The sequence below is a fragment of the Syngnathus scovelli genome, chromosome 2, assembly GCF_024217435.2.
Source record: "Syngnathus scovelli strain Florida chromosome 2, RoL_Ssco_1.2, whole genome shotgun sequence".
NCBI lineage: Eukaryota > Metazoa > Chordata > Actinopteri > Syngnathiformes > Syngnathidae > Syngnathus > Syngnathus scovelli.
Window position 1 is genome coordinate 10,656,515 of NC_090848.1, and position 25,183 is coordinate 10,681,697.

General features: G+C 41.6%; 2 protein-coding genes and 1 long non-coding RNA gene across 9 annotated transcripts in view; 1 reads left to right on the forward strand and 2 right to left on the reverse strand.

The window, feature by feature from the left end:
* The window catches only part of LOC137840059 (uncharacterized), a 33,663-nt gene that overhangs the window by 4,104 nt on the left and 4,376 nt on the right, over positions 1 to 25,183 (forward strand). For 2 of the 7 annotated variants that reach the window (XR_011086448.1, XR_011086450.1), the window contains exons 3-8: positions 3 to 10,870; positions 18,405 to 18,512; positions 19,792 to 20,004; positions 20,073 to 24,928; positions 25,004 to 25,058; positions 25,126 to 25,180. This is a non-coding gene — a long non-coding RNA (uncharacterized lncRNA). The remainder of the gene's footprint in view (positions 1 to 2; positions 10,871 to 18,404; positions 18,513 to 19,791; positions 20,005 to 20,072; positions 24,929 to 25,003; positions 25,059 to 25,125; positions 25,181 to 25,183) is intronic. The other 5 variants (XR_011086453.1, XR_011086449.1, XR_011086454.1 and 2 more) reach the window with 5 other exon arrangements.
* On the reverse strand, positions 2,922 to 19,925 carry LOC137840057 (cholecystokinin receptor-like). Its single transcript, XM_068649867.1, has 5 exons — positions 19,786 to 19,925; positions 13,324 to 13,572; positions 8,504 to 8,765; positions 6,785 to 6,915; positions 2,922 to 5,852 (listed from the first exon to the last, which is right to left on the reverse strand). Exons 1-5 carry the CDS (start codon positions 19,919 to 19,921, stop codon positions 5,248 to 5,250), a joined length of 1,383 nt encoding a protein of 460 aa, XP_068505968.1. The 5' UTR covers positions 19,922 to 19,925; the 3' UTR covers positions 2,922 to 5,247.
* Positions 21,450 to 22,697, reverse strand: nudt15 (nudix (nucleoside diphosphate linked moiety X)-type motif 15). The gene is made up of 4 exons (XM_068649868.1): positions 22,557 to 22,697; positions 22,312 to 22,463; positions 21,965 to 22,161; positions 21,450 to 21,681 (listed from the first exon to the last, which is right to left on the reverse strand). Exons 2-4 carry the CDS (start codon positions 22,458 to 22,460, stop codon positions 21,557 to 21,559), a joined length of 471 nt encoding a protein of 156 aa, XP_068505969.1. The 5' UTR covers positions 22,461 to 22,463; positions 22,557 to 22,697; the 3' UTR covers positions 21,450 to 21,556.

A 25,183-nucleotide genomic window follows, 5' to 3' on the forward strand; every position in this document is an offset into this window, starting at 1 on the left:
AGTGACCCAGCAGGCTGTGAGAATTGTCGCGCCAGAGGTTCCCACCAATGTCATCAGCAAGCTGGTCGACAAGTATCCTAAAGGTGTTGAGGCAGTGTTGTGGAAAATGAGACTCCTGTAATACATAATATATTTCAGTACAATAAAAAAAAAAATGAGAGAAACCTGCCAGCAAGTTTTACTACATTCTAGGGCATCTAAATTTCTTAACGCTCACAACTCTTGTCATTTCAATCAGAAGCGGAAGGACAAATCTTCTCAAAATATTTTGATAGCCTGTCTGACATTGATAAATGGAGAGAGATGCTGCATTCATTTCCCTGTGATCTACCCTCACCCATGAACAAGACCCCGAGATACTTGATTTCCCGCACTCGGGGAAAGATCTCATCCCAACGTGGAGCAGATACTCCACCTTTTCCCGACTGAGTACCATGGAACCATATTTGAAGGTGGTGATTCTCACCCCAACAGCTTCACACGGAGCTGCAAACCACTCCAGCGTGAGTTGATGACTTGATGAAGGCAACGGAGGCGTGTTAACCAGGACTGCTCCAAAACATCTACAGCCTTTTGGAATGCCATCCACATCTCAAGCACCCCTGGGGCTCACCTCTGGAGCTCACCTCATGAAATATATCTTTATTGTTGTCGAATGTCAAAGTGGGCCAAATCTGATAGAAAGTGGATTTAGGATGAAATTCTCAAACCCAAGGACAATATCTTTGCACATTAGAGCATTCATCCAACTCCGGTCAATGCAGTACATCTGTTGCTATTATCACGAAGCTTGAGTCTATTCCCGGAGACAGTACAAAGTGGACTACTCTGCCCTGGTCACTGGTAATAAGGCGACTGAACAGGTTATTGAATGGGAATTGATCCCTGGCCACCCTGCGATTGACTGGGTGACCTGTTGTTATCTGAGTTCGGCTCCAGTTGCCTTTTAACACCAAACACTCTGCACTTCCAATGACCCATAAACAAATGCTGTGTCTGCTGAAGCCATGTTCTGTCAAAATGTTCCCTTTTATTGGGGGCTTAGTTAAAAAGTAGATTTTAAACAAGTCACCGTACTTCACTCAGCTGTGCAACATTTGCCCGCCCTTGCTCCATGATGAAATCTATATGTATTCTATGTTAGCTAAAAAAACATCGGTATGTGCTGCACTGCTCAAAGGAGAGAGGAAGCTCAGAGGAAGGAGAGAAACATGCACACGAGGGTAAATAAATTATTAGGAACTGCTGTAAGAGGGTTGGAAAGAAGACAAACGACCTGTCTATGGCACTAGGGTGATGCCGAGGGGAAATGGGCGGGGTTAAAATAGGTTGTGTCCATTTACTAGACACTCTGCTGTTAGCTTTCATTACTCAACTCGGTCGCAGATGGCAGTTTGAACAAATAGCTCGGAGAGATGAAGGTTTATGATGTACACTACAAGGTACATGCTCCTGTTACAGGGGAACAGAAGGGCTTTACTAATTGACTGTGGGGAAAAACAAATGATGGTTTTTAGTACATTGTTTTCACGGAAACACTTCACTTCGAAGGTTGAAAAGCGTGTTTTGAAATATTTGACTGGTCTTGCCGAAAGAAAGCGTAAGTATGTAAAAACAAACCAAAAATGCAGTTCTAAGCATGAAGCCCTGCGGCACTGCGGTCTAAAAGTAGCATTTAAACCAATTTAAGTCCACATATGAAAGACCCTGTAAAGTAAATCCAGAGACTTGTTTCAAGATACAGGTTTGAGGATCATTTCTCAAAACGTGCAAAGACAGAACAACGTGGTACTGAATTGGAAAATGAAGAGATGAATGGGTCTATGAAAGTAGCATCCATTTTTCAGTGCAGGGTGGTTCCAGGCATTGAGCCAACAAACCCACAATCTTTAATAGCATGAATAGTCTTGATTTGGGCCAAATATGAAGTTTATAGACCGTCTATAGCAAGTCTCTAAGTTTCATTCAATTTGGCATGGATTTTAAATCTTTGTAATATGTTCCGTGCAGCCCAAATAACAAAACCAATCACGGCTCAACTTCAGTAAACTGCTGAGCCATGATTGCTTGTGACCTGAGACCTGGCAACTGTGATGTCATTTTCAGGCAACAGCAAGTTGCAAAATGGCCGCCCCCTGAGATGGATAAAAACAGAGGAATTTTTCTTCTTAACTCATATTCCACAAACGCAATATCAATCAGTACAGCGTGTTTAGATTAGTCGCGGCACAGACAACATATTTTTGTAAAGAAATCTAGGGTTGACTTCCTTGTGCTCCATTTTCACAGGCTACAAAACACTGCTGTCGTGTAAACATACAAAAATAATATTGCGATCAGTTTTCATTTAAAAGCAGCGCTTGGGTGCATCTCCATGCAATGACGACATTGCCAAAGTGTGAATCACCACTCAAACCACTCTGAATTCTTAAGCATTGGTATTGATGCCTGAAATTTAAAACTGTGAATGTGTAAAATATTGAAAAAGCCAAATTGTGGATAGAAACTACATTGAGGGACAACTCGGATTTAAAAAATAAAAAAATAAACTCCCTCCCTGCTCCTGTTTTCTGGTCTAACACGCCTGATTAATGATGGAGCGCTCGGCGTTGCTATGGCAGCGACTCCTTTTCAGGCTTACTATGGATTTTAGCGTGTAACTGATGCCTCTTGAGGAATCCAAGTTAAACCTCAGCATCAAAGTGGACATGGAATAGAAACTTTACATTTTAATAGATTTTACAACTAACTTTTTTGTGCATTTCTGACCAACCCACATGTAAATAACTGTTATTTATTTTAAAAAAATGTTTCAGTGAGTAAGTTTCCATAATACCATTCAACATTAAACAGGCGAAAGGCAAGGAATGAACTCCTTTAAGAAAACGAACCTGTTGTTTTTATATGTACACATACACAAATACAACTTCCCTTTTTATTACATGAAATATAAACAAGACAGCAGCCTAAAGCACGGGACGCAATCATCACATTGAACACGATTAACCTCAAGAACCAACCACAGAGTTATTTACAACATGTTCACGTTAAACAAATATCAACACTATTGCAACATAGCACAAGCAGGCACCGGATGTGGCAAACTCTTATCAAAAAAATCAAAGCTTTGGTTACCATAAACATAGATGAACAAATATATATTATTTGATATGAATAAATATGAGGTCAGCAAGCCCCTCCCCTTCCCTCCCCTGTCTCCAAACCTGGTTTTGTTTTTCACAAGATGTTTATAGACACGGACATGAGCCACATAGCATTTCCATGACAGATGTTTCATGGGGACAAACCGAGCAAAAAAAAACCAAAAGCAATTTTTACTAATTTCAGCAGGCCAGTATGAATAATAGACGACCAATTGACTGCTGGTTGCTTGAACAGCTTGCAAGTCCTAGATTTTACTTTACTGAACAACTACTTGGAGTTCACTATATCCAAGCATTGGTGTGATGCCTTGCTTTTATTTTACATTACGTCTACATTTCAACACCAACAAAAGCTAATTTTTGGAGGGTCACAGCTTGGGTCCCATGTAAGCGTTTGTATGACCCCTTCCTTTAGATGCATGCCTGCGTGTGCGCTTGTGTGTTGAACAACAAATAATGTACACAGCAGAGCGCCAGTTGAATTTCACCTTGAGGGATTACAAGAGTAATAAATTAAAAAGGCCACACCAAGATCAGGATTAAAATTCTCCTGCGCTGTTATGACTTCCATCAATTGAAAAAGATTTGCAGTATGTTGCCAAAACGATATCTCAAGGGAGATCATTTCAGTATTTTTCTTCCTATATGTCACCATAACCTTATAATTAAAAAAAAAAAAACATGCAATTTGGATAGGACTGTAATTCAAATAATCCCAATAAACGTCCTGTACAAATACCACTTGCCTAATTACATCTGCTTTTATAGAGATTTTAGTTTTTGCTTCGTAATGTCCCTTGGTACAAGGCTATTTGAATTTCACAAAGGGCGTCGATCAAATTCAATATCCCATCATTTAGGGAGATGATATTCGGCTACCAATCATCCTTTGCAGCAGCTGTGGTCAAGCGACAAAAGTTTACTGCAGTTTCACGTTCGAGACTTGCATCAGCAATACTTGGGCACTGCTGAAAAATAAATTCAACACCCCTTTTCCCACCCATATTGGAGAGGAAGCACCTTTTCATTATTTGACATCATTTGAAGAGGCCAATTGTCTTTGTCAAGCCAAAACATTATGCAATGAACAAAAACAGCTTAGGCAAAAACAAGCACATTTGGCTCCCAGGGTCAAAGAAAAAGAGTAGCCGGGGAAAGCTAATCAAGCTGACGAAAGCAGATTTGCATGGAAGCATATGTATTCCCAGAACATTCGAAATTCAGCTGCGTTAGGGAATAACATGAATGCTGCGGTTTGTTTCAAAACAAATATGAGGTAATAAGGCAAAATTGCTCTCGGTTGGGTTTTATATTTGCACACATCAAGGGTGTGGCTAAAGTTTGGACACTTGGGATAATCGAATATTTTTCCATTCAATTCAACACATTTTTCTTCAAAGGAAGAAAGAGTTAACTAATTAACTCAGTGGTTATTTAAATCAACTGACTAATGTACCAAAATTGAAGGCAATGCGGATTTGTTGCATGAAGTCCAAGAACATTTTGGGCATTGTAAATCATACTGAAAAATGTTCAACGTTGTATTTTTACCCTCATGTTCAGACTTTGCAGACACTTGAAACAAGGAAGCAAAAGAACACAAATTGAGAATTCAGATACACCAAAGGTAGTGGTGGTATCTGTTTACATAACTGGCTTTTGGACAGGCTGGTGATGGATCGATTCCCACTGACAGGCAAGCAGTCCAGTGTGGAGTCTTCCGTTTGCCCAAAATCCAAGTGTGTAGGTTGCACATTTCCCATGACGATAGACAGTACAACAAAAAAGTTGATAGAAAACAAGACCTGCGTTGAGGGGAGGATGATCCATTTTGGTGTTTCTAGGAGAATAATATGAAATAAATAATCTGTAAAAAACAAAAAGTGAGGCACTTTCCTTCAGAATAACAAAGCAATTGTTGCAGATTCAACAGGCGCATTCATCAGTCTAACATTCTACAACATCCTCTCAAAATGAGTAATGGGGGGAAAAGGGCATTAAAAAAAACATTGCTCAGCGGATGATGACATTTTTAAATACAAAGCAAAACAACGGCGCCCATCTCGGCTCTTGCGGAGGTTGGTCAGGTGGGCGTGGAGCCGACGGTGGTGTAGCTGTACTTGGACACGGAAGTCGCCATGGTTGTGGCCATGGAATAGCCGGTGGTGCCCTCCTCGCCCGCCTCCAGGAGAGACGGGCAGCACTTGCGACACAGGCGATTGCGACACAGGCGATTGCGACCGCAGCGGGCGAAGGTGGACAGCAGGGCCTTGCGGAAGCGCGTGTTCATGAAGCAGTAGATGACGGGATTGACGCAGGACGACGTGTAGGACAGCAGGTGGATGAAGGAAATGGGGATGCCCGTTAGGGCTTTGGACGCCGCCTTCAAGTCAAAAGCCTTCCAGGTGTTGGCCGAGTACAGCGGCATCCAGCAAATGAAGAAGAGCGCCACGATCACCAGCAACATGCGGATGACTCGCTTTTTGGCCTGTAACTTGGCGTTGGACGTGTTGCTGCGAGCACGCTCGGTCTTGGGAGGCGCCGAAGCGGCGCTCGTGGCCGTGGAGGACGACGCCGAGGTCGGGAGGGTAGGGAGCTCCATGGCGGAGGACTTTGGGGGAACCTGAACGTAGCAACCGTCATCGTCGTCCTCGTCATTTGACTCTGGGATAGTTCCGTTTTTCAGCTCTGTGGAGGACAGTTCATGTTTGATTGCGGATCCCAGCAACTTTGTTGGGGCTGGTTGGCACGGGGACTGTATACAGTAAACATGTTAAACGTCATGCTCCAGACTCACCCACCTTATACCTTTCCATTTTTTAATCATTTGTCGTTTGTTCTCCATCGTGTTAAAACCCGTTTCGGAATGCTTAAGGTTTTGCATGCGCCTTCACCAGCATCCTGTTTCGTTCCCACCTATGTTATTTATCTGTGTCGTGCTGGACCGTTAGCACTATTGCGGCATTTTGACACGAATGGAATTTTCCCGATTGTCTACGACACCAACGCAAGGAGCTTTGCCCCAGCATGGGGCTCGCCGACGACACCCACTCTGCAAAGAAAGCCTTCCGAGTGAAGTGAGAAGGAGAGAAGATCCAGCAATATAGAAGAGTGATGCGAGAAAGAGGACTAAATGTAGAGGGAGTGTCAAAGCATTCCTCCTGTATGCATGTTATAAACCTACGGACAACAAATTGCTGATATCGGCTCTCCTTTCCCATGTGCAAGCTAGCAATTATCCTGTAAAATCCAATTAAAACCAATTTCAGAACAGCTGGACGTCAATGAACTACTATGAGGAACTTGTTCCATTTCACCAGAAGGGACCATTTAGTAGCCTGTGCATTTGTATCCCAAGCTGTTCCATGTAGGGAGAGATTCAAACATGTTCAGAAAGTGAAGTACAAGGAAATTTAAAAAATCTAGTGCGGAACCTGAGGGTAGCAGATAATTAATTCTCCGCCTCAGGCAAACTCATTAGCATACGAAGCGAAGCAGTTTCTTTTTCAGTGTGCCAGGTGACATCATCTCACTGTATACTTTGTATAAAAAAAAAAAAAAAAAATCAAATTAAAGAGTTGTGAGGAACGCAGCACTTAAGTTTCCAGTCGGGCTCTCACCAGTGGTCTCTGCTTCGTTCTGCTTCATTTCAAAGCGCATGCCTCGATAAAGCTCTCTGGAGATCAGGCCGTAGGCTACAGCCATCACCACGCCAGGAATGAAGAACAGAATGAACAGCAGGAGCACATACCTGGAAGAACAGTGGAGACACGGTCACTATTGAGTGGGTCAAGTGCAAAGAAGCTAACGGAAAAGGACAATTGTGCCCAAACCCATTTCATAGCTCAACACACCCAACTTTCTTCAACATTCTTAATTCTGCAAAACACTGACTTGGCTGATGACTTTCAGAATTGTGAAGGTATCAAAGAAAAAAAGTAATGCGTTAACAGTCAGACTCAATCCAATTTGTAAGAAGTGTAACTGAAACATCACAAGCTCCTTTTTCCATGACAGGAATATTTTCCTATAAGGCTGAATATTTTTTTTATTTTTATCACTGCATCTAATTGGATGTATTTTTATCGTATTATGAGGTGAATGACTTGGGAAAAAAGCTGCCATAAATACAGTTGTATGAGATTTTATTTAATTTTTCTTGTAGGAGTAATGCAGAACAAACTGGAAGATGTGGCCTGACTAATTACTTGTACACGCTACAAGTTGTTGGCTCTCTGGAGTGCCCGCCCAATAAAAACCAATAACCTTGAAATTTACAACAAACAATTTGTGATCAGCTTTCACCAAAATCATTTCCTGCTTTTCAAAAAATAAAAAAAGGAACAGCTGTCATCCAACAATCAGTACCGGGTGGGTTAATTTTAGCCTTCCTGTGTAATGAATGAATGAAGGCTGTCTTTTGATGGTAATAATTCTATAAATCAAGGTTTAGCCCAGACATTCACCCTCTGATATTCTAATTTCTTTCTAGGCCACCCTTTGAACACATCACACCCTTTTTGAAAGAACAGAGGGCTTCGGTCTGGGGTCAGCTGGCCGTTTGAAACCGCCCAGAGGATATTAGCATTTGTTCATTTGAAAAGGGCCTAAACCCTTGGAAGATGTCTCGCATTGTCGCCACATCACCACAATGGCTGAGCGGATGCATAAAGCAGGTCAAATGAGCAGATACAGAGCAGAATCAATGCTTTTCTATTTCTTAGCACATGAAACAAATTGGAGAACCGATGATGAGGAAAGCCTTCATCAGGCTTCCAGGCAGGTTCAGGTCATGTTCACTGGCCTCAAACTAAAAGTGAATACGCAATAAGTTCAAGAAGCCGACAGACTTGAGTAGTTACTGCTCATCTGAGATGTCTCGCCTCCCACGACCTTCAGATAAGCGAGCCCAATTTGGTCTACCCCAAGTCTACCCTCCCTTTCCTCCTCCATTATTACGCCCCAGTTTGAGCCAGCCCATGCTGGAGAGTATTTTCTGTCTCCATCGACTTGTGTGGCCTTTTAAAGACCTTTTAGAGGAACATGTCGGGTGGATGAATTGCTTTGTAGACACTTAGCAATTAAAAGTTTATCCCGCATAGACAACAACTGAACGCTTTTGTTTTGGATGTTTACGTTTCATCATCTTTGACTCTAAGAACTCATTTCACGTTACAGTAAATTCATCCTGATTTGAGTCTGTCAGTTTTGTTCATTTTAAACAAGATCACTGATTAAAAAGTATTCATCATTTTGGCTGCAACTGCAGAGCATAGAGAGGTAATTAAATTTATTTTTCCCAAGTGAATGCACCAAAAATGAAAGTCACGCATACATACCAGCTTTGCTCGGCGGGGTGACTGGGCCAGGTGAGGCGACACATGTGGCCCACGGTGCCGTTGGCCTTGGGGAAAGTCTTGATGATACTGAACACCGGATAGGGAATCATGATGAGCAGAGAGAGCACCCAGGTGGCGGCGATAACGCGGTATGCGTGGGATCGCGTCTGCCACGCTCTGGACTTCAGCGGGTTGCAGATGGCACTGTATCGCTCGATGGCAATAGCCACCAGGCTGAAGGTGGAAATGCTGACAGAAAGCCCTACAGGAAGCAAACAAGTGACACCTCACACAATTTGGACTCCAATCCTGACGAAGCGCATCACCACTTGACTTATCTCACACTCTGGACACCAGTAAAAGGTCCAAAGAAAAAGAATTCAATGATAGTCTTGCTCTTAAAACAAAATCATCAACCGAGACATGTCCCCCTCTTTCTACTTTAGCAAGGCAATCCCCTCAGGAATGATTGTGGGCCACCATGCATTTAGATGAAGGCACAAGCTGCAGACAGCCAGTCCATACAGACAGGCTGGATGTGATAAATAACATTAATAAGGCTGCACACTACAAGAGAGCACAGGGAACGCCTTACAGTAGGACCTGAATCATTCAGCAGGCAGCCTGTCCTGAAATCACGCAAGAAATATTTGAGTGGCACTACGACATGTCATTTACATCAGTTTACAAAACCACATTGCGTGCTTCAGTGCTAGTACTAGATGGGTCATCAAGATCAGCCCATGGCTACAGAATCAGTCTGTGCAGCCCAGCTTGTCAAAACACAATGTTGTGATTAATGTTTCGGTTCTGCAATATGAATTAAACAGGCAAAATTCCCTTGTTTTTATCCATCATTTTGCCACTTGATGTCAACTGAAAATGACATCACAGTTGCCAGGTCTCAGGTCACAACCAATCTCAGCTCACCAATTTTCTGGAGCTGAGCCGTGATTGGTTGAGACATGAGACCAGGTAGCTGTGATGTCATAGGGAGACGTGGCCTAATGGTAGAGTGGTAGTCAAAGGTTAGGGTTAGGGCCGTTGTGACCATATCAAATTGTTCTTGAGCAAGTCACCGAATCTCCAGTAACTCCTGTCATCAGTGGGTGAATAAGGAAGCAGCGTTAAGCGCTAGCTAGCGCAATACAAATAGAGCCCATCTACCATATAAGCTGCATCAAAACAGTGCAAGTTGAGTACCGGGAAAGGTACGAGTGGTTGATTTTACAGTGAACAGCTAACGCATACCTCAAAAGTGTCTAATTTGCCTATCATCTGGATTAGGACATTGGTCACTAACATCTGGTCCAGATTCATTCAGACCGTTCTTTGGACACGCCTCCATTTTGGCGACACGGTAGTTCATTAGCAGAGTGGAGTTGATGCTGGAAAATAACATTTTTATGCGAGATGCGTGCGCTCTTCTCTTGAATCAATTGCTCGAGGACATTGAAAGCGCTCCAAGATCATTTCTCAACCAAAGAGAATTCTTTTATTAATCATTTAATCTTCAAGGGGAAAAAAAAATACAAACCCATTTTCGCATTAGAACAGCTGATCAGCTGCACTGAAGGTTTTCTTGATGCCTTGTACATCTCGAGCGTGCTTTAATTTTGCCTCCACTATGCAAATGAAATTAGCTCATTGCTAATGATGCCCTAAAACATGAATGACTTCAAGTCAATCCCTGTCCTTGAAAGCCCCATTCGGCGCGGGCTCATTGGAGAGCACAAAAGACAAAAATACATTATGCAAAAGGTAGCTTTGGGGGAAAGTGAGACTGAGACGTTGACTGCTAATTGCATCACATCAGTAGCAACGACCGCAGCGTAAGGCATCATAAACTTGATTAAAGACAACACACTTGCATCCACAGCCTAATGTTAAATTTGCCTAATAACTGCCTCTGTATAGTGGTGCTATGATTCACGTGATTATCAAGCTCCGAGAAAGATGCTTAACAAGAAAACCGGCAGAAGGACTACAGGCGGGAGCTCAAAGTTATATTTTATTGTTCATCCGATAAAAGTAATCTGTCCAAGGCCGTGTTGTTTTGCAGACTCGCATTTACAGCAAAAATAGAGAAAAATAAAAAGCAAATGATAGTTGCTTTCATTTGACCTGAAATGATGAAATGAGACCACTTCCCACTGTTTTGAACTGTCCGGGTGGTCTAACAATTTCCTTGGAAATTTGGGACAATCGTATAATTCTCAGATGATGAACCGTGAAAAAAATTAAATGCAGAAAGCCACGTTGGGATTCCTCGAACATGCTTGTCATATTTTCAAGCAACAATGATTGTATGGCACCTATTTGTTCATTACAGAACCAAAAGCAAGACGACTGACTGGGCATAAGAGGGTAAGTTGATCACATTAAAACAGCCACATCAAATCATTTCATCAGCAGGCCGCTCTAATTTCACATCTGAAATGATAACGTACGAAATTGATTCACTGACTTAGTGACACAGCACTAAGTGGATCTTGTCATTTTAGTTTATGATGGAGAAATTAAATGTAATTTGCATGCATCATTAGGTGGCGCACCATTGATATGCAAACTACTGTTACACGTATGTAGAGCCATGTAAGAAGATAACACGTAGCAATAGCCTAATTTTATTTGAATAAGATAAAATAAAAATTGAGACAATTTAGATGTGCTCTTAATTGCTCAAAATCAATTGACACCCTAAAATGTCACTCTGCATTTCACTGGAATTTTATAAAGTTTAAGTGGATAACAAACAATCAAAGTGATCACAGGCAAGCGAATTATTTGAACTGCAGCATGGACAAAAAGAACTTCCTTCTGGATTCATTTGTAAAGTCTTCGGGATCAGAGTAAGCCTTTTCTACGCACACTATCGCCTTTGAAGGCAACCTTAATTTAAGCTTCTTCAAAAGTTAATTGCATTTCCAACATTTCAGCACTTTTTGCACAACTTGCTGTTCTGTAACAGAGCTGAATAGCAAAATACTTCTGTGTCTGAACAAGGTATGTTGAAATTCAGTTGATTTACATGATTGGTTTACATGACGAGCACCATGGCAGGGTTCTCGGCTCATGTGTTAGGTGATAAGCCAAATAAGACAACATTTAAGTTGCAGATGTGGTGTAAGAAGCTGTAATTATTGACGTTTAAAATATGGATGCAAGCATCCAGCTGGGAACGTCAGCCAGGTTTTCATTTCGTATATTGTTCCACCGGGGCTGTAGCTTTGGCAGGCCATCTCTCAGATACTCTGCGAAAATGAGATTGTCGAACTCCACCATCAAACATGAAAAGCTACATGCAAGACATCCAAGATGTCAAGTATTCCACTCAACCATCCCTTACGCTTCAATCTGACTAAAAGCCTGACAAGGATTCCTGCTCGACTTTGGTCCAGCGGGAGACAGCTCATTGCCAAGTCACACTTGTGAAGACGAGTGTGCGACCGTCGGCGTTTTTTTTTTTTTTTTTTACAGCACGACGGTTACCCTCCGACAAGCTCAGTGAAGCCTTTTTGAGAGACTGGCTCTTGTTAGATGTCAAGTGGTTGTCAGAGGGCTGCTGAAGCTACAGCACATTTTCTGACGGGCTGTCAGCCACAGCAAGAGGCCTCGTTGTGCTAATTAGAAGCGCAATAAAAAATGCATTCACACTCAATTTTTTCATTCATGACGAAGTCGAAATGAGTACAGTTCAGATCAGCACATAGTGTGGATGGCGATTCAGATGCTATCAACAGTCGCTTTCATATTAGCTTGCGTAGCATTAGGACCACAACAAACTTAAAGTGAAATCTGTGCATGCAGCAAAAAAAAAAGCATTCAATGCAAAACATTGCGATATCACAATCAGGCAAAACTGAATGGCTTGATTTATGGGAAATAAGGTGACTAAATAATCGTTTGTGTAATTTTACAGGCAGGCACACAAGAGACCCAACTATGTGTGTGGAAGCAATTACAAAATTCACTTTCTAATTATTGTTCCCTTTAACTAATGGTTTAAAGAGTCATTTGGTGAAATTATTGATTGCAGTAATGGCTCCACGGTCTCCAGCTATGCTCACCATTTTGAAGTAAAAATGTAACAATTGACAAAAGCATCAACTCGAATTGGTGCATTTATTATTCATAGAGGGAAAAAAAAAGCAATGCTACAAAAGGTGTGCTTGGAGAATTAACTGATCACTTCAATTTTCAAATTTAGTTCCTTCATTTTTTTTATTGATTTTTTTTCATTGATCTAATGAGAACAAGCACTAGAGAAAACGGGCAGCAATTCAAATTAAAAGACCTGTGGTGTCAATTTTAATTAATACTCATCTAAGATCCTGTAAATTATTTGTCACAAGAAGAAAAACTAGCAACAAAAGGCAGACTTTTTTTCCCCCAAATAGCCGGTTAGCTCTTTTGTCTTTTTTGACCAGGCGCTCAGGCAACTCATGTTGTCCCTGGGGCAATCCATGCAGGTGTGCCCTGTAAGAGATGAAGGCTAAACCTTGATTTTGAGAGCCAACTTTCTTCCAATTGTTGCGACAACTTACTCCAAACGAACCGTGTCTTCTTCTTCATACCGCAAAGTCGAGACTGAATTAACAGCTTGGCTGCTGATCACAATTAGGTCGTGGTCTCCGTTTGCATCAGTCTATCCAATTTGTATAACGCTCATCCTCATTAGTTCTGACTGAGCGCCAAGCCGGTCGATGTGCAGTGCACGACGAGACAAACGCCACCAATTTAGAGTTTTCAACAAATGTAAATTCACCAAGTTGTCCTAATCAGCAATCAATCACCGGACCAGATAGCGGCTCTCTCACCCATGAAATAGGTGACCGTCTTGCACATGGCCGCCCCAAAGATGAAGTCCTCCAGGATGTTGGGGATGAGCGTGAACGGCATGCAGAAGATGGCCATCATCAAGTCGCTGATAGCGAGCGACAGCAGGAAGGAGTTAGTGACCGTTCTCATGCGCTTGTTGAGAATCAGGACGACGATGATGAGCAGGTTGCCGAAAACGCCGAGGAGGAAGATGACCGTGTAGAGCACGATGCGCACTGTGTCCATCTCTGAGGAGAGACAATAACCACAAATGTGATCTACAGTGGCTTATTTTCATTCCATTTAAAGAAAGCACATAGCGCTGCACTGATGGACTGCACACTCAATTAGAAAGTAGAAAGAAAGTAATTCATCAAAATTATTTCTTACACTCAGGCCCGCAGAGAAGACTGAATAAAATGTCAGATGATAATTGGCATATAAATCTCAGCCGCCAAAAAATATAAATGCTTCCCATATGCAGGGTCACATCTGATACATGCCAACTTCAAAAAGGAGCAATTTTGTCAGTTGTTGCTCTACATTGAAGACTTGAGGCACAAAATATCCAGATTAGTGTCTTCATGTCAATATTTACCCGCTTGAAGGTGGCGCAACAAACAAGGTTTAGCATACTGCTTTAGCAAGGGTTTGTCAAACCGGAAAGGGGAGATGAAAATCAAATATCCGCCTCATGAGTTGGAACCAATATTTGTACACTGGCTTTTCCCCAAAAGACAGTAAAAATACAACTAACTTGAAAGCTTTTTCCAACGGCAGCCTGTCATTGATCATTTTAGGGGCCCGCACCTCGCTGGCCCCAGCCTGTCACTGCCACTCAGTTTGAGAGTAAGAGCATGTGACAGGACGAGGTCGAGAACGGCCCAGCGTCGTGCTGACTGGGCACTCTGATTAACGATGGTGACGAGGCGCAACTTCTGCGGCACAGCCTCGAGACACGTTTTGGCACGCTAAGTCACCCTGCATTGCATCCTGACCAATGCTGATTAAGCATTTACATTTGGTACTTGTGTCTATTAACCGTCACGCGAATATTAATACCTAGGACGACATTTAAAGTTCCTACTAAATGTGGCGACCTGTTAACCGATCCATCTAAGCTTCTATTTACCCAATCCCAGGTGAATCATTTTTGTCTCGATCTTTTCCCACTTGTTCGCAAATGTCAACGACAGAACGTTTGTCTGCACTTCACGAAAATTGTTAGTGAACGTGGGGCGAACGTTTGGTGTTGACATTTGCGACCTTGAACGAACCCCGACCAACTCTGACGAGAACGTAACATTTGCCGCCTTCGAAAACACTATCCGTGAGATAGGGGCTCATCAAACAACCCTCAGTCGAGACATTAGGATCGTGATTCAAATCTGCTGTTCTCGAGCTGTACACTCCCTTCCACAATTTTCTACAGCAGTGATGGCAGTCGAGACCATTTTCTTGATGGCAGTAGAGACCTTTTTTTTTTTTTTTTAAACGGCCTAAAAATGTGATTGGGACATCTCGGAGTGTGTATCATCCAAAATTCTGATGCTAAATATTTTCCTTTTAATCTGCAGATGGCATTATAGATATGCCTCCTGACCACTAAAAATCCGCATCGTCCTGGAGGAAAACAAAACAAAAAACAAACCACAGGTCTCTTGTCGGGCAGTATTCATTTTCTCCTATTTGTATGCATTCTGGGCTGACTCCCTGATACCAAGGGCTATTTGGGGTCAATTATGATTTTAAGAGGCAACACAGACTTACGCACGTTTGACGGCTTCATGCTAACATATGTACGTACATTAGGAAACTCCATAGGTATGCTAACAAATTTAGCATCTCTGCAGCAGTCGTTTTACAGCATCAAACAGCTTATCTTTTAACATTAATAGCAAAGACAAGTGGCTAGAAAGGTAAATTAGCTATTTGCTAACTTTTACACTGATATTGCCCATGAATGTGCATTGTCCCGTTGAAATAACCAAAAATGAAATGAAACAATTTCTCATCACTTATACTTGACAAGGTGAGAACATGGACAAAAAAAAAAACTGTCACGATGTCGCATTAATTATCCAATCAACGTTACCCCTATGCTGGTTACAGCGTCTCCCACAATAATAATTTCATAATTCACGTTTGCTTTTGTCTCTAAGGTATTCCTCTTATCACCCCAAAGAAGAAGCACGGAAAATGGGAACCCAAAGTGTCTTTTCATGAAATACAAAATCGATGCTTATTGGACTATTTGCATTTGCTGCTTCGCTGGATTGTTTCACCTTCGCATGAAAAGCAATAGTTTGTCTGAGATGATTACAAAAGCAATAATAGAATGACAGACTACCATTCTAATCACATCTCACCTTTCACTATGGCTGTATAAAAGTAAATTTGTTGCTTGGTGCGTGCGTTACTACGTAAGTGGCAGTGATAAGAAAAAAATAAAAAGACTCCATAGATGTGAGTCGGGAACTCCCCCAAGTACCAGTCGGCCTTGTGATGGTGTGGTGAAAAATAATGGCCCTATCTTCATTGAGCACTGTGCAAGCTCCCTTGGGCCTCACCAGTTTTGGGCGAGCCACCATCGACTCCCTCAAGCTTGACAATGTGTGCCACGTTTATAGATGTTGGGTGGACAAGACACATTCCAAACAAAGTGTTGACTCAAAACAATGGAGCGAAGCTTACAAATGCACTTCATGTCCGATTGAGGATCATGGCTGACTGCGACATAATTCTGCTGCCTCACGGGGGTCATTAAAGTTTCAACGCCTCATGTCGTTTGGTTTTATCGTCGGGCCACGATGAGACGCTTCATAGCAGACCGCCAGGCATGATTGACTGACTGACCGAATAACCTTCGGCAAAGATCGTCTGGTAATGAGCAGTAATCGACGAGGCCAGACTGTATTATATTTCTGTAGTTACTAATAACTGTCATTATATTCTCCAAATATGACGGACTACTCTTCATTTGTGAACTTCAACACATCGTTCTTAAAAAATACTGTGGCAAAATGTTGCTGCTCACACCAATTTGGTTCGCTACAAATCAATCAATTTTTTGCAACAGATTCTAAATTTGCATGCCAATATTTCAATACAGCTCTTGTTCAGAACGCTAGAGCTAATATTTCTTTTAGCCACCAAAATGAATGTTTTCATAATTAGCATAAGGTGATGTCACAGGCAACATGTAATTCAAAGACCAGGCAACCGAACAGTTGACACTCCAAATACACAGCTCAAAGCTGGGCGACATTGTTGCATATTTTGTTAGGATTGCTCTGATATGCATGTGAAAAGTTTCGTTGAGAATGATATAGGATGCCCGTGAGGATAAATTATCTGTCGACATGTGCTGCGCCACTGTTTGTGTTCAAGTTGAGTTTACTGCCACCATACAGCACTTGTGTCTCAAAATTGAGGGGAGGGAAAAAACGGACAAGCCGGTTTGGCCGCTTTGCTCGAATGCCAAACATATTAACCGACACGAATTGGCTGAGTGCACTGCAGTTTGTAGTAACTCTTTCGAAACAAATGGCCTTTTTGTAAATGAAGAAATCTTTTTCCATACTCATACATAGCGCCGCCTTCTTAGCGCTGCACAGTTTTGTAGGATCTTGTTAAAGAACTGGCAAATGAGTCCTTTGACAGCATTGGGTGCGCAAAGAGCACTCATTTCTATAAGGCAACTTACTGATACAGCAGTATTCAACTCAATTAGTTCTTCCACAGTGCCGTCCCGTGGGGGAGAAATATTGATCTTTTATTGCGAGAACATTCTTTGCTCTTTCAGAGAGCCATTGGTAACGTTAACGACGGGCGCAGCACATATTCAATTAGTTACCAGGCCTCGCCGGGAGACTTTGTTAATCATTTGATTATTCATTTCTGTCATTTGTCAGCGAGTGAGAATTTTGAGTAGCAGTAAACAGTAGGAAGCAAGAAACATGTACTGTAGGCGTGAGCGCACATCTATTTAAAGGGGAGCCTTTTGCAGACAAGCGGAGGCTGAATTACAGCACTGCATCCTCTCTGGAGGAATACATATTGAGTAAATTATGCGTCCACTACACTTCCTACAAACAAATAGAAGTGTCTGTGTAAACCATCTCCACTGTGCATGTTATGGCCATAAAAGTCAAACGATCACATAACAAAAGCAAATACATTACCCATACATAACCCATTACATTTTGGTTGGGCAAAATGTCTGATATTGTCTCAGTATTATGGCGTAATGGGGATGGGCATTTGTAAAAGTGTACAATTTGGCACGTGGCAATCCTGCAACCAGTTGTTTGAGATACAGGCCATTGTTGGGATTGATGTTTTTTTGTTTTGACTTGACTCGCTTTAATAAAAAAAATAAAAAAAGCTGCAGAACAAATGATTTATTATTTAAAAGCACCACCATACCTCATGCTAATAGGTTTTAAATACTCGATATACTAAACCTGATTTCTGATTATGCCATTGGACATGTTTGTGCTTAAAGACAATTAATTCTTAGCAATTATTGGCTACGGGACAATTATTTTTATTCAGTTCCAAGCAGGAAAATTGATAGCTTCATTCTGCTCAAATCCTTTACCAAATCCCTACTTCTTACAAGAGCCAATTATAACCATTCCTTTGCATCCATTGAAATCTAACAAGCTAAGGTGTCCAAGTGTCAAACGCAATCTGCCTGAAAACATGTCCATTTCCCCTTCCAATAAAAAAGTCTGCTGAACCAGACCTTTCAAATTGCTGATGGTTTATTTCATTGTCAGCTTTCTTAATCTTGCCGACTATACGTCCCTAAAAGTGGCATCGATCTGCAAAAGATGAACACATCACTCCCAAATCATGTCAAAAGGCTTCTTTCAGTTTAAAACATTCACTCTGTGGCAAAGCTCTGCTGAGCAATAATTAATGCTTTAATTTTCAACAAGTGGGCAATCCGCACAGGTGGCATTTGTCTGTCTGCCTCTATAGAGACTAAACAGTATGTGTGCAAATGAGAGTGAAATCCATGAATAATTTATAGCTGTGGCTGTGAAATAAACGGTGTAAATCTTATTTCTAGACCCCCGCGGCCTTTCTGTGCATTGTGGAGTCAGACGGCCAAGTCTGAGGCTCTATAGCATGATTACTACGAGATGGCAGATACAAGATCAATAAGAAGCTGAGAAAGGTAGAAATGGACCCATTTTCTTCTTCATTGTGGAAAATAATTAAACGTGCGTGATTTCTCACATTTGGCTTTGTGGCCAGAATGCTTTGAAGCATGACAGGTAAAAGAACCAATCCAGCACCGTTCTCTGTAGGCTCAACCAGGGGTGGTCAAACTATAGCTTGCGGGCCATTTACAGCCCGCTCATTCTTCAATCCGGTCCACCAAGCATTTATATTACGCGTTGTATTTGTTTTATTAGTGTAGCTTTTCTTAAAAAATTTGGAGTTAATCTTTTTGTTAACCTTTTACAATCTTTGAAGTCGCCTCGTTTGAAACGTCGCAATTTATCACCCCTCTTCAATTTGACCATTTTGTTCAAGCTGCATAACCTAAAAAAAAAAAAAAAGCATTGTGGCTTGTGGTATTTTAAAGTTGGTCATTGGCAACAAATGGTTCCCTTCATATTTGCATATTTAGTCTTTTCTTGAGCTACTCGTGTAGGCTACAAATGACCTTCCCCATCTGTCCATTTTAAAAGTCCAGTATGTTGCCTTTGAACAAGTTTTCCCATCTCTGCAGGGTTCCTCATTTTAAAAAAAACGACATATAAACTAACCTCCACAGAGTTAGAAGTCACGGTCTCTTGCAGTTTATGCTCCTTTTATTCATTGCAAGTACGCAAGGGAAACATCAATAATTTGGCACAAAAACAACATTTCTGTATCTGCTATGAAATAGGCAGAACAAGCATTTAGTGGCAGCATTAATTCAACGCTAATAAAGCATGAAGGGTTTTTTCTTTACACAGCTGATCACAAATGAAAAGGACTTTTAAGGCATGTTTTTTTCTTTTTCATGACTTTCTTTATACAGACTTTTAATTTAATTCCACTGCAGGTGGCCAGAAAAATTATTTTCATTTTATTCTATTATTATTCCCATTAATTCAACATTAATAAAGCATGGAGGGTATTTTCCCTTTACACAGATCACAAATTAGGACTATTAAGGCATGTTTTTCTTTACACAGATGATTACAAATTCCACTGCAGGTGACCAGAAAAATAATTTCCATTTATTTATTTGTTCATTCATTTATTCATTCATTCATTTTGCATTAATTAATTTGTTTGTTTGTTTGTTTATATGTTTATGTATTTATGTCTTTGTTTGTTTATTTTATTTGTGAGGAGTAAAGGGGGTTGCGGGAAGAAAATGGTCTTATTATTTATGACAGTATTTCCATTATTAATATAATCATTATTGTAATTATTATTATCATTATTATTACCTTTAGGTCTGGATTTCGGGACGGCGGATCTGTTTGTGCAGCCCATGTTGAAACCGGCCACTTCCACGCTGATATTCCACAGCTCCACGCAGCCGGGCGACTCCGACGCGCTCACGTTTACCTCCTGCAGGGACATTCCTTGCGCCGTCTGGGTTCGCACCTGCACGCACTAGCGATCACGGAGCCGCCGTCGTCCTTGGGTGGATTAAAGACGTCAAGGTTGTGAAAAACTTGGGCTGAAAACAGAGTTAAATAGTACTAATGGTTTTTTTTCTGTTTGTTTAAAGACGGTTGAAGGAAGTGTGATTGCTCTGTGAGCAGGATGGAGCGGATGAACATCAGCACAACGTCCACTGCAGAGACTGAGACACAACTGTGCAGGAATGAAGCTCAAGCTTTCGAGCTCGCTCTTTTCCTCTCTCTCTGCCACCCCCAGCATCATAAGAGCCAATCAGGATGCTGCTTCCAAGTTACATGCTGCACTGACATTAGAAGTGTCATTATCAGCGTCGTAATTGCTTCAGCCAAGTGGGGCCCTCTTCTATTCTTGTTTTTACATACAGGAACTTTCCCTTTCTATCCAAGCGAGGTGACATGAAAATACTAGGAGCAGAGGTTTAGGAGTGCCATAAGCCAACTGAGGTAAAGGTGCATCTTTATCTGATTTTACGTCATCTATAGTATAAAAGGTCTACAATCAAGAACGCTTCTAAAAATGTCAGCAATCAGTGATTTGGGAGTTGCTCTTCTTGCTCTGTTTTCAGTGGCAGGAGCGGCAACACTAGAAAAGTGAGTCACACTGTTTTGTCTTAACTGGACGTTTTTGAACTTTTTAAGGTTAATAAGATTGTGTCAACTTACACTTGATCAATTCCAAAATTAGTATGTCTTTGATTTTTTTTTTTGGTTTCCTATTGTGATAGCAAGTATAATTATCTCCATTTTATTCCTGATTTCTTTCTTTCTTTTCTGATACACCTTAGACTCAGCTGGTATACGTGAGTGTACCTTGTTGCTGGCTGCTTTATGTTATATGTATAACCCACGCAAGATTAGCAGCAAGCAGCATTGAAACGTATTCTCTTGTAAGATGCAAAACAACTGGTCTGTAACGCTCATCAGAAGTGGACTCTCGCAGTATATGTGTAAAGAAAATGCCAATTTCGCTTTCTGGTTCCCTATGCACACCCCAATTTTACCGCTACAGTACTGTTTCCTCCCTGAAATAAATTTCTGGTTGGGGTGAGGATCTGGGCCGTTCTGTGGTGTTTGCATATGATATTTGTTAATTGAAGACTTCAATGCCTGTAGGGAACGGGGACAAACAGGTTAAAATCTCCTCATGAGGCACCTTCGAATAGATCCCCTTTCCGGTTGCGCCAACGATTGGGCTCTGCTCCAAGGAATTCCCTACTCATTCTCCTTTGAGCTGAGGGCCATTATGGCTTTAAGCTCCCTGAGGATCACATCCAGTCCACTTGTGAGGAGGCCTACAGTGGAGCCCTTCACGTAATTACCCATGCCCACGACAAGGTCTTCAGTGGCGCAGTGGCATCCACCGTCTCAACGCTTTGGACCATGTTGGTGGCAGTAGGACCAGTGTTGGGGGTAAGATGAACGATTTCTGGCAGTGTTTGGATATGAATGTTTTGAAACAACAGGAAGATTTTTGAGTGATGCCAGCCTCTTTTATCGATTCAAAGGAAATGTTTTTTGTGATGGTGGTGGATGCATTTTGTCACATTGGGAAATGCATGTACAAAAATGTAAATCATAAATTGACAGTTTCTCCTTCTGTGCTTGTGAAGGGCTGGTATCCTTGTGCTCGCAGATGAGCCAGCGGCAAAAAGAGCTGGTCTTCAGGAGGAAACTCGTCCCACCGTGTCCACATCCAGCCTGAGATGGGATGGAAAAAGAAAGTCATTCCAGTTAGCCACTACTATGGGAGATGGACAAACGTACAATATGTGGACAAATGTTTTTTGATTATATTAAGCAAATATTAGACACTGTCTCTATCATAGATTGTAGGACATAATAAATAATTCGATCCACCAACCACCCCAACTGACAATTTGGGAGCATTTTGGGTGAGACTCTTCTATACCATCATGACTTATGGTTATCACGCTGAATGGGGGACCAAATGATTGTCAGTGCTAAATAATCGATTACACACCCTCGTTCTTCTCAGGTTCCAAGTTCTGGGGCTCTGTGGATCGCCTCCTGTCCAATTCTCCTTGCATAATGATGTCAACATAGTGATATTTCTCCTCCAGTCTGATGGAGTTCACCACAGAGGCAAAACGGATGTTCACCAAATGCAGGCCAGCTTCCTCGAGCACCTCCCTTTGAGCACACTCTTCCCAAGTCTCTCTGAACAAGAACACAGTGCAAATATATGCTTCCTTCCAAAAAAAATGGAACACTGGGGTTCTTTTTTTTTTGTTTGTTTGTTTTTTTAAACATCAGACTCAACGGTGCCAAGCAATACAGGCCGAAATAATCTCACTTCCTATTACGTACCCAAACTCCAAGTGACCGCCAGGAAGTTGATACTTCCCGTTTCCCATAACACTTTTCCTTTTCCCGAGGAGAACGCAGCGTGAATGAGCCGAGTCTGTGACCAGCACACCTACCCCAACGCCAGGACGTTTCCCGGCGATTTGTGACATCTGCTGTTTGTGCAGTAAAACGTACACTTGATTGTGAAACTAAAAGTGGTAAAGCAAAAGATGATACGCCGAGAAATGCCACCCAAGAGGACTCACCGTGGAGTACTTCCTGCTTTGCTCGTTTGTGCAACGCGTCACGGTCAAAATGAACAAGGACTAGACATTTGATCTAATATAACTGAAATGGCTAATATAATACACATTTGGTTTTATTAGGGTTTAATTAATCTACTTGCACCATAGTGATGTGCATTCCAGTTCATTTAAGTGAACTGAATCTTTAGAATCAGTTCACTCAAAAGATTCGTTCAAACGAATCGTCCCCCCGACACACACTGATCCGTTGTTTGGTTGTTTTTTTGTTGTTTTTTTTACTTCAATAACATACACAACTAACAAAAAACAATCAAGTAAACACACGGTAATGTTGACATCGGCAACGCACATTTTTCTCTATATCACAACATCCCGTGGGAACAACTCATACAACTATAACAAGACAACTACACTCGTTCTTGCTCAACTCAACTTGCCTACTCTCACCTGGAAAAATAGATGCTCCTCTCCTCAGGCCTTTTCCCACTGCACTAAGCAAGGTGCAAGTTGACTTTGATACATCCATTGATTGTATATTTGTTGCCAAGGCACAAGAAACGAGTGACATGAGAGTAGGTCACCTTGAATTTAAAATTGTTACGTTCGATACCAGCGTCATGGTGATATCAGAAGCATCCAACTAGAGAGAAGCTAGCCAAATGATTTCAAGGACTTTTCAAACTGAACTTTGACGTGGAGCTGAATGTCCGATTTTGCCATACGACTTGTACCATTGTGTACCTTTTTCAAATTCCACTGCAGACCTCAATCGGAAATCAAATTAAGGGGGTTTTTATTTCAAAGTTTGTGCCCCTAGTTGTCTCTCTATGTACAATAAAAGAGTCGAGCACGTACTTATCGATGCTGCACTTGCAGCTTTTTTTAAATAGTAATTAAAAGGTCGAATTTCCTCCAATATATAGTTTTAAAAAAATGTTACTGAATGGGTGAAACGTATGAGAGTTTAAAAAATAAATAAAATTAAAAGAAGACTTGTGGAACTTTTGTTAGCACTGTAGTGCCAGCAAGGGGGGGCTGGGCAGGGTGGTGGGCGACTGTTCCATAAAAAAGAAATGATCAGACATGTATACATTATGGCACAAGTCCTGCACAACTTGATGTATGCTTCAAGAATGTACATTAACATTATGATTTGTTTATTGAATTGAAATACATCAAAATTATATCTGTCTGTGGAAATATGAAATATGGTGATGTCTAAAATCAGTCCATCCCTTCACTTTGCTATTGTCTTCTTTCCCCTCTGAAGGTTTTTATAGATACTGATGATGGTGTTACAAATACTTTCATGTACAGTGTAAATCCCCTTCAAGGAAATTTAATTTATATACGTGTGTATATATGTGATAAATCTGAATCTAATGGTGACCTCAAGTGTTTTCAAATATTTCCATCTGTTAATTTCCTTTGGGCCGAGCCCCCTCCGGCCTGCACCTGTAAACTCCTCCATCATAATACATTTCCAAGCTATGTAAAAATGAAAAAATATTGCCATTTAAAAAAAAGTCCTCTTTTAATATTCATGATTTCTTAAAATTGACCAAATTTAAACGGATGTCTTCCTTTAGTCCAGCTCGTTCCAGCGGCATTGGTCTTGTGTATGTATGATTTTGTGTGTGTTTTTAAATAACGTTTTCCTACTTTATTTTATTGTATGTAAATCGCTGTTAGTCACGTGACCCAATGTGGAGGTACTTGTGGGCGGGGCCTGCTAAAAGACCAACTACGGAAGCTCCCCAAGTACCGATGTGCATTCCAGTTCTTTTAGGTGAACTGAATCTTTAGAATCTCTTTGAACGAATCGTTCACTCACGAGCCAACACTATTTTGAAGGGTTTTCAGTCTTGAGGTGAGCGTTGGTTGCCCTTCTGTCACTGTCATGGACACGAGTCTTTGGTCAAGTGGTAAACGTCATTGCCTCTAACACGATGGAACCATGGTTCGGGACCCGCCCTTACCCACGAGCTGTATTTTGTCGATTTTCTCTCACTTCTGCATAAAGTTTGTGACTTTTTTATTTTTATTTTTTTGAAGGCAGGTTTCAGTCTTGCCTGTCGGAAAGGTGGGCGTGGTCAAGCCAATTTCAGTTGCGCTGTGATTGGTCAGACTGAATTTGGCGGGCAAAGTGGCACTTAGGTTTTTGAAGGCAGTTTTCAGTCTTGAGGTGAGCGACGGGTGCAACCGCCCGCGTGTGAAGTGGCCTGTCACGTGGTACGCTAGTGTGCAAAGCACCATTGGACGAGCAGGCGAGGAAGATTTGAATTGACGGATGTGACGTCATGTCTTCGGGTGAATTGGGGAAGTTGTCAAATACCGGTGCAATCACCCGCGCAGCGGGCGGTTTTTCTCAGGTAAGCTAACATGCTAGGAAATGTTTGTCGTTCATTGGCGTTTCTCACGACGGACGCCTTGTTTGTTCGTTGCAGGATTCAAGGCGAGTTATCAAATGCAGGCGCCACCGACCGTGTGGCGGTTTCTCGGGTAAGCTATCAAATGTTTGTCGTTCATTGGCGTTTCTCACGACGGACGCCTTGTTTGTTTGTTGCAGGATTCAAGGCGAGTTATCAAATGCAGGCGCCACCGACCGTGTGGCGGTTTATCGGGTA

Excerpts from the sequence above, each read along its gene's own strand:
- LOC137840057 (XM_068649867.1), bottom strand. The coding sequence starts at position 19,921 with ATGTCCCTGCAGGAGGTAAACGTGAGCGCGTCGGAGTCGCCCGGCTGC. Across the intron at positions 13,573-19,785 it reads CCCGAAATCCAGACCTAAAG|AGATGGACACAGTGCGCATC; the intron begins GTAATAATAATG and ends GTCTCTCCTCAG. Across the intron at positions 5,853-6,784 it reads GAACGAAGCAGAGACCACTG|AGCTGAAAAACGGAACTATC; the intron begins GTGAGAGCCCGA and ends TGTCCTCCACAG.
- nudt15 (XM_068649868.1), bottom strand. The coding sequence starts at position 22,460 with ATGTCACAAATCGCCGGGAAACGTCCTGGCGTTGGGGTAGGTGTGCTG. Across the intron at positions 22,162-22,311 it reads GGCGGTCACTTGGAGTTTGG|AGAGACTTGGGAAGAGTGTG; the intron begins GTACGTAATAGG and ends GTTCTTGTTCAG. Across the intron at positions 21,682-21,964 it reads GGAACCTGAGAAGAACGAGG|GCTGGATGTGGACACGGTGG; the intron begins GTGTGTAATCGA and ends ATCCCATCTCAG.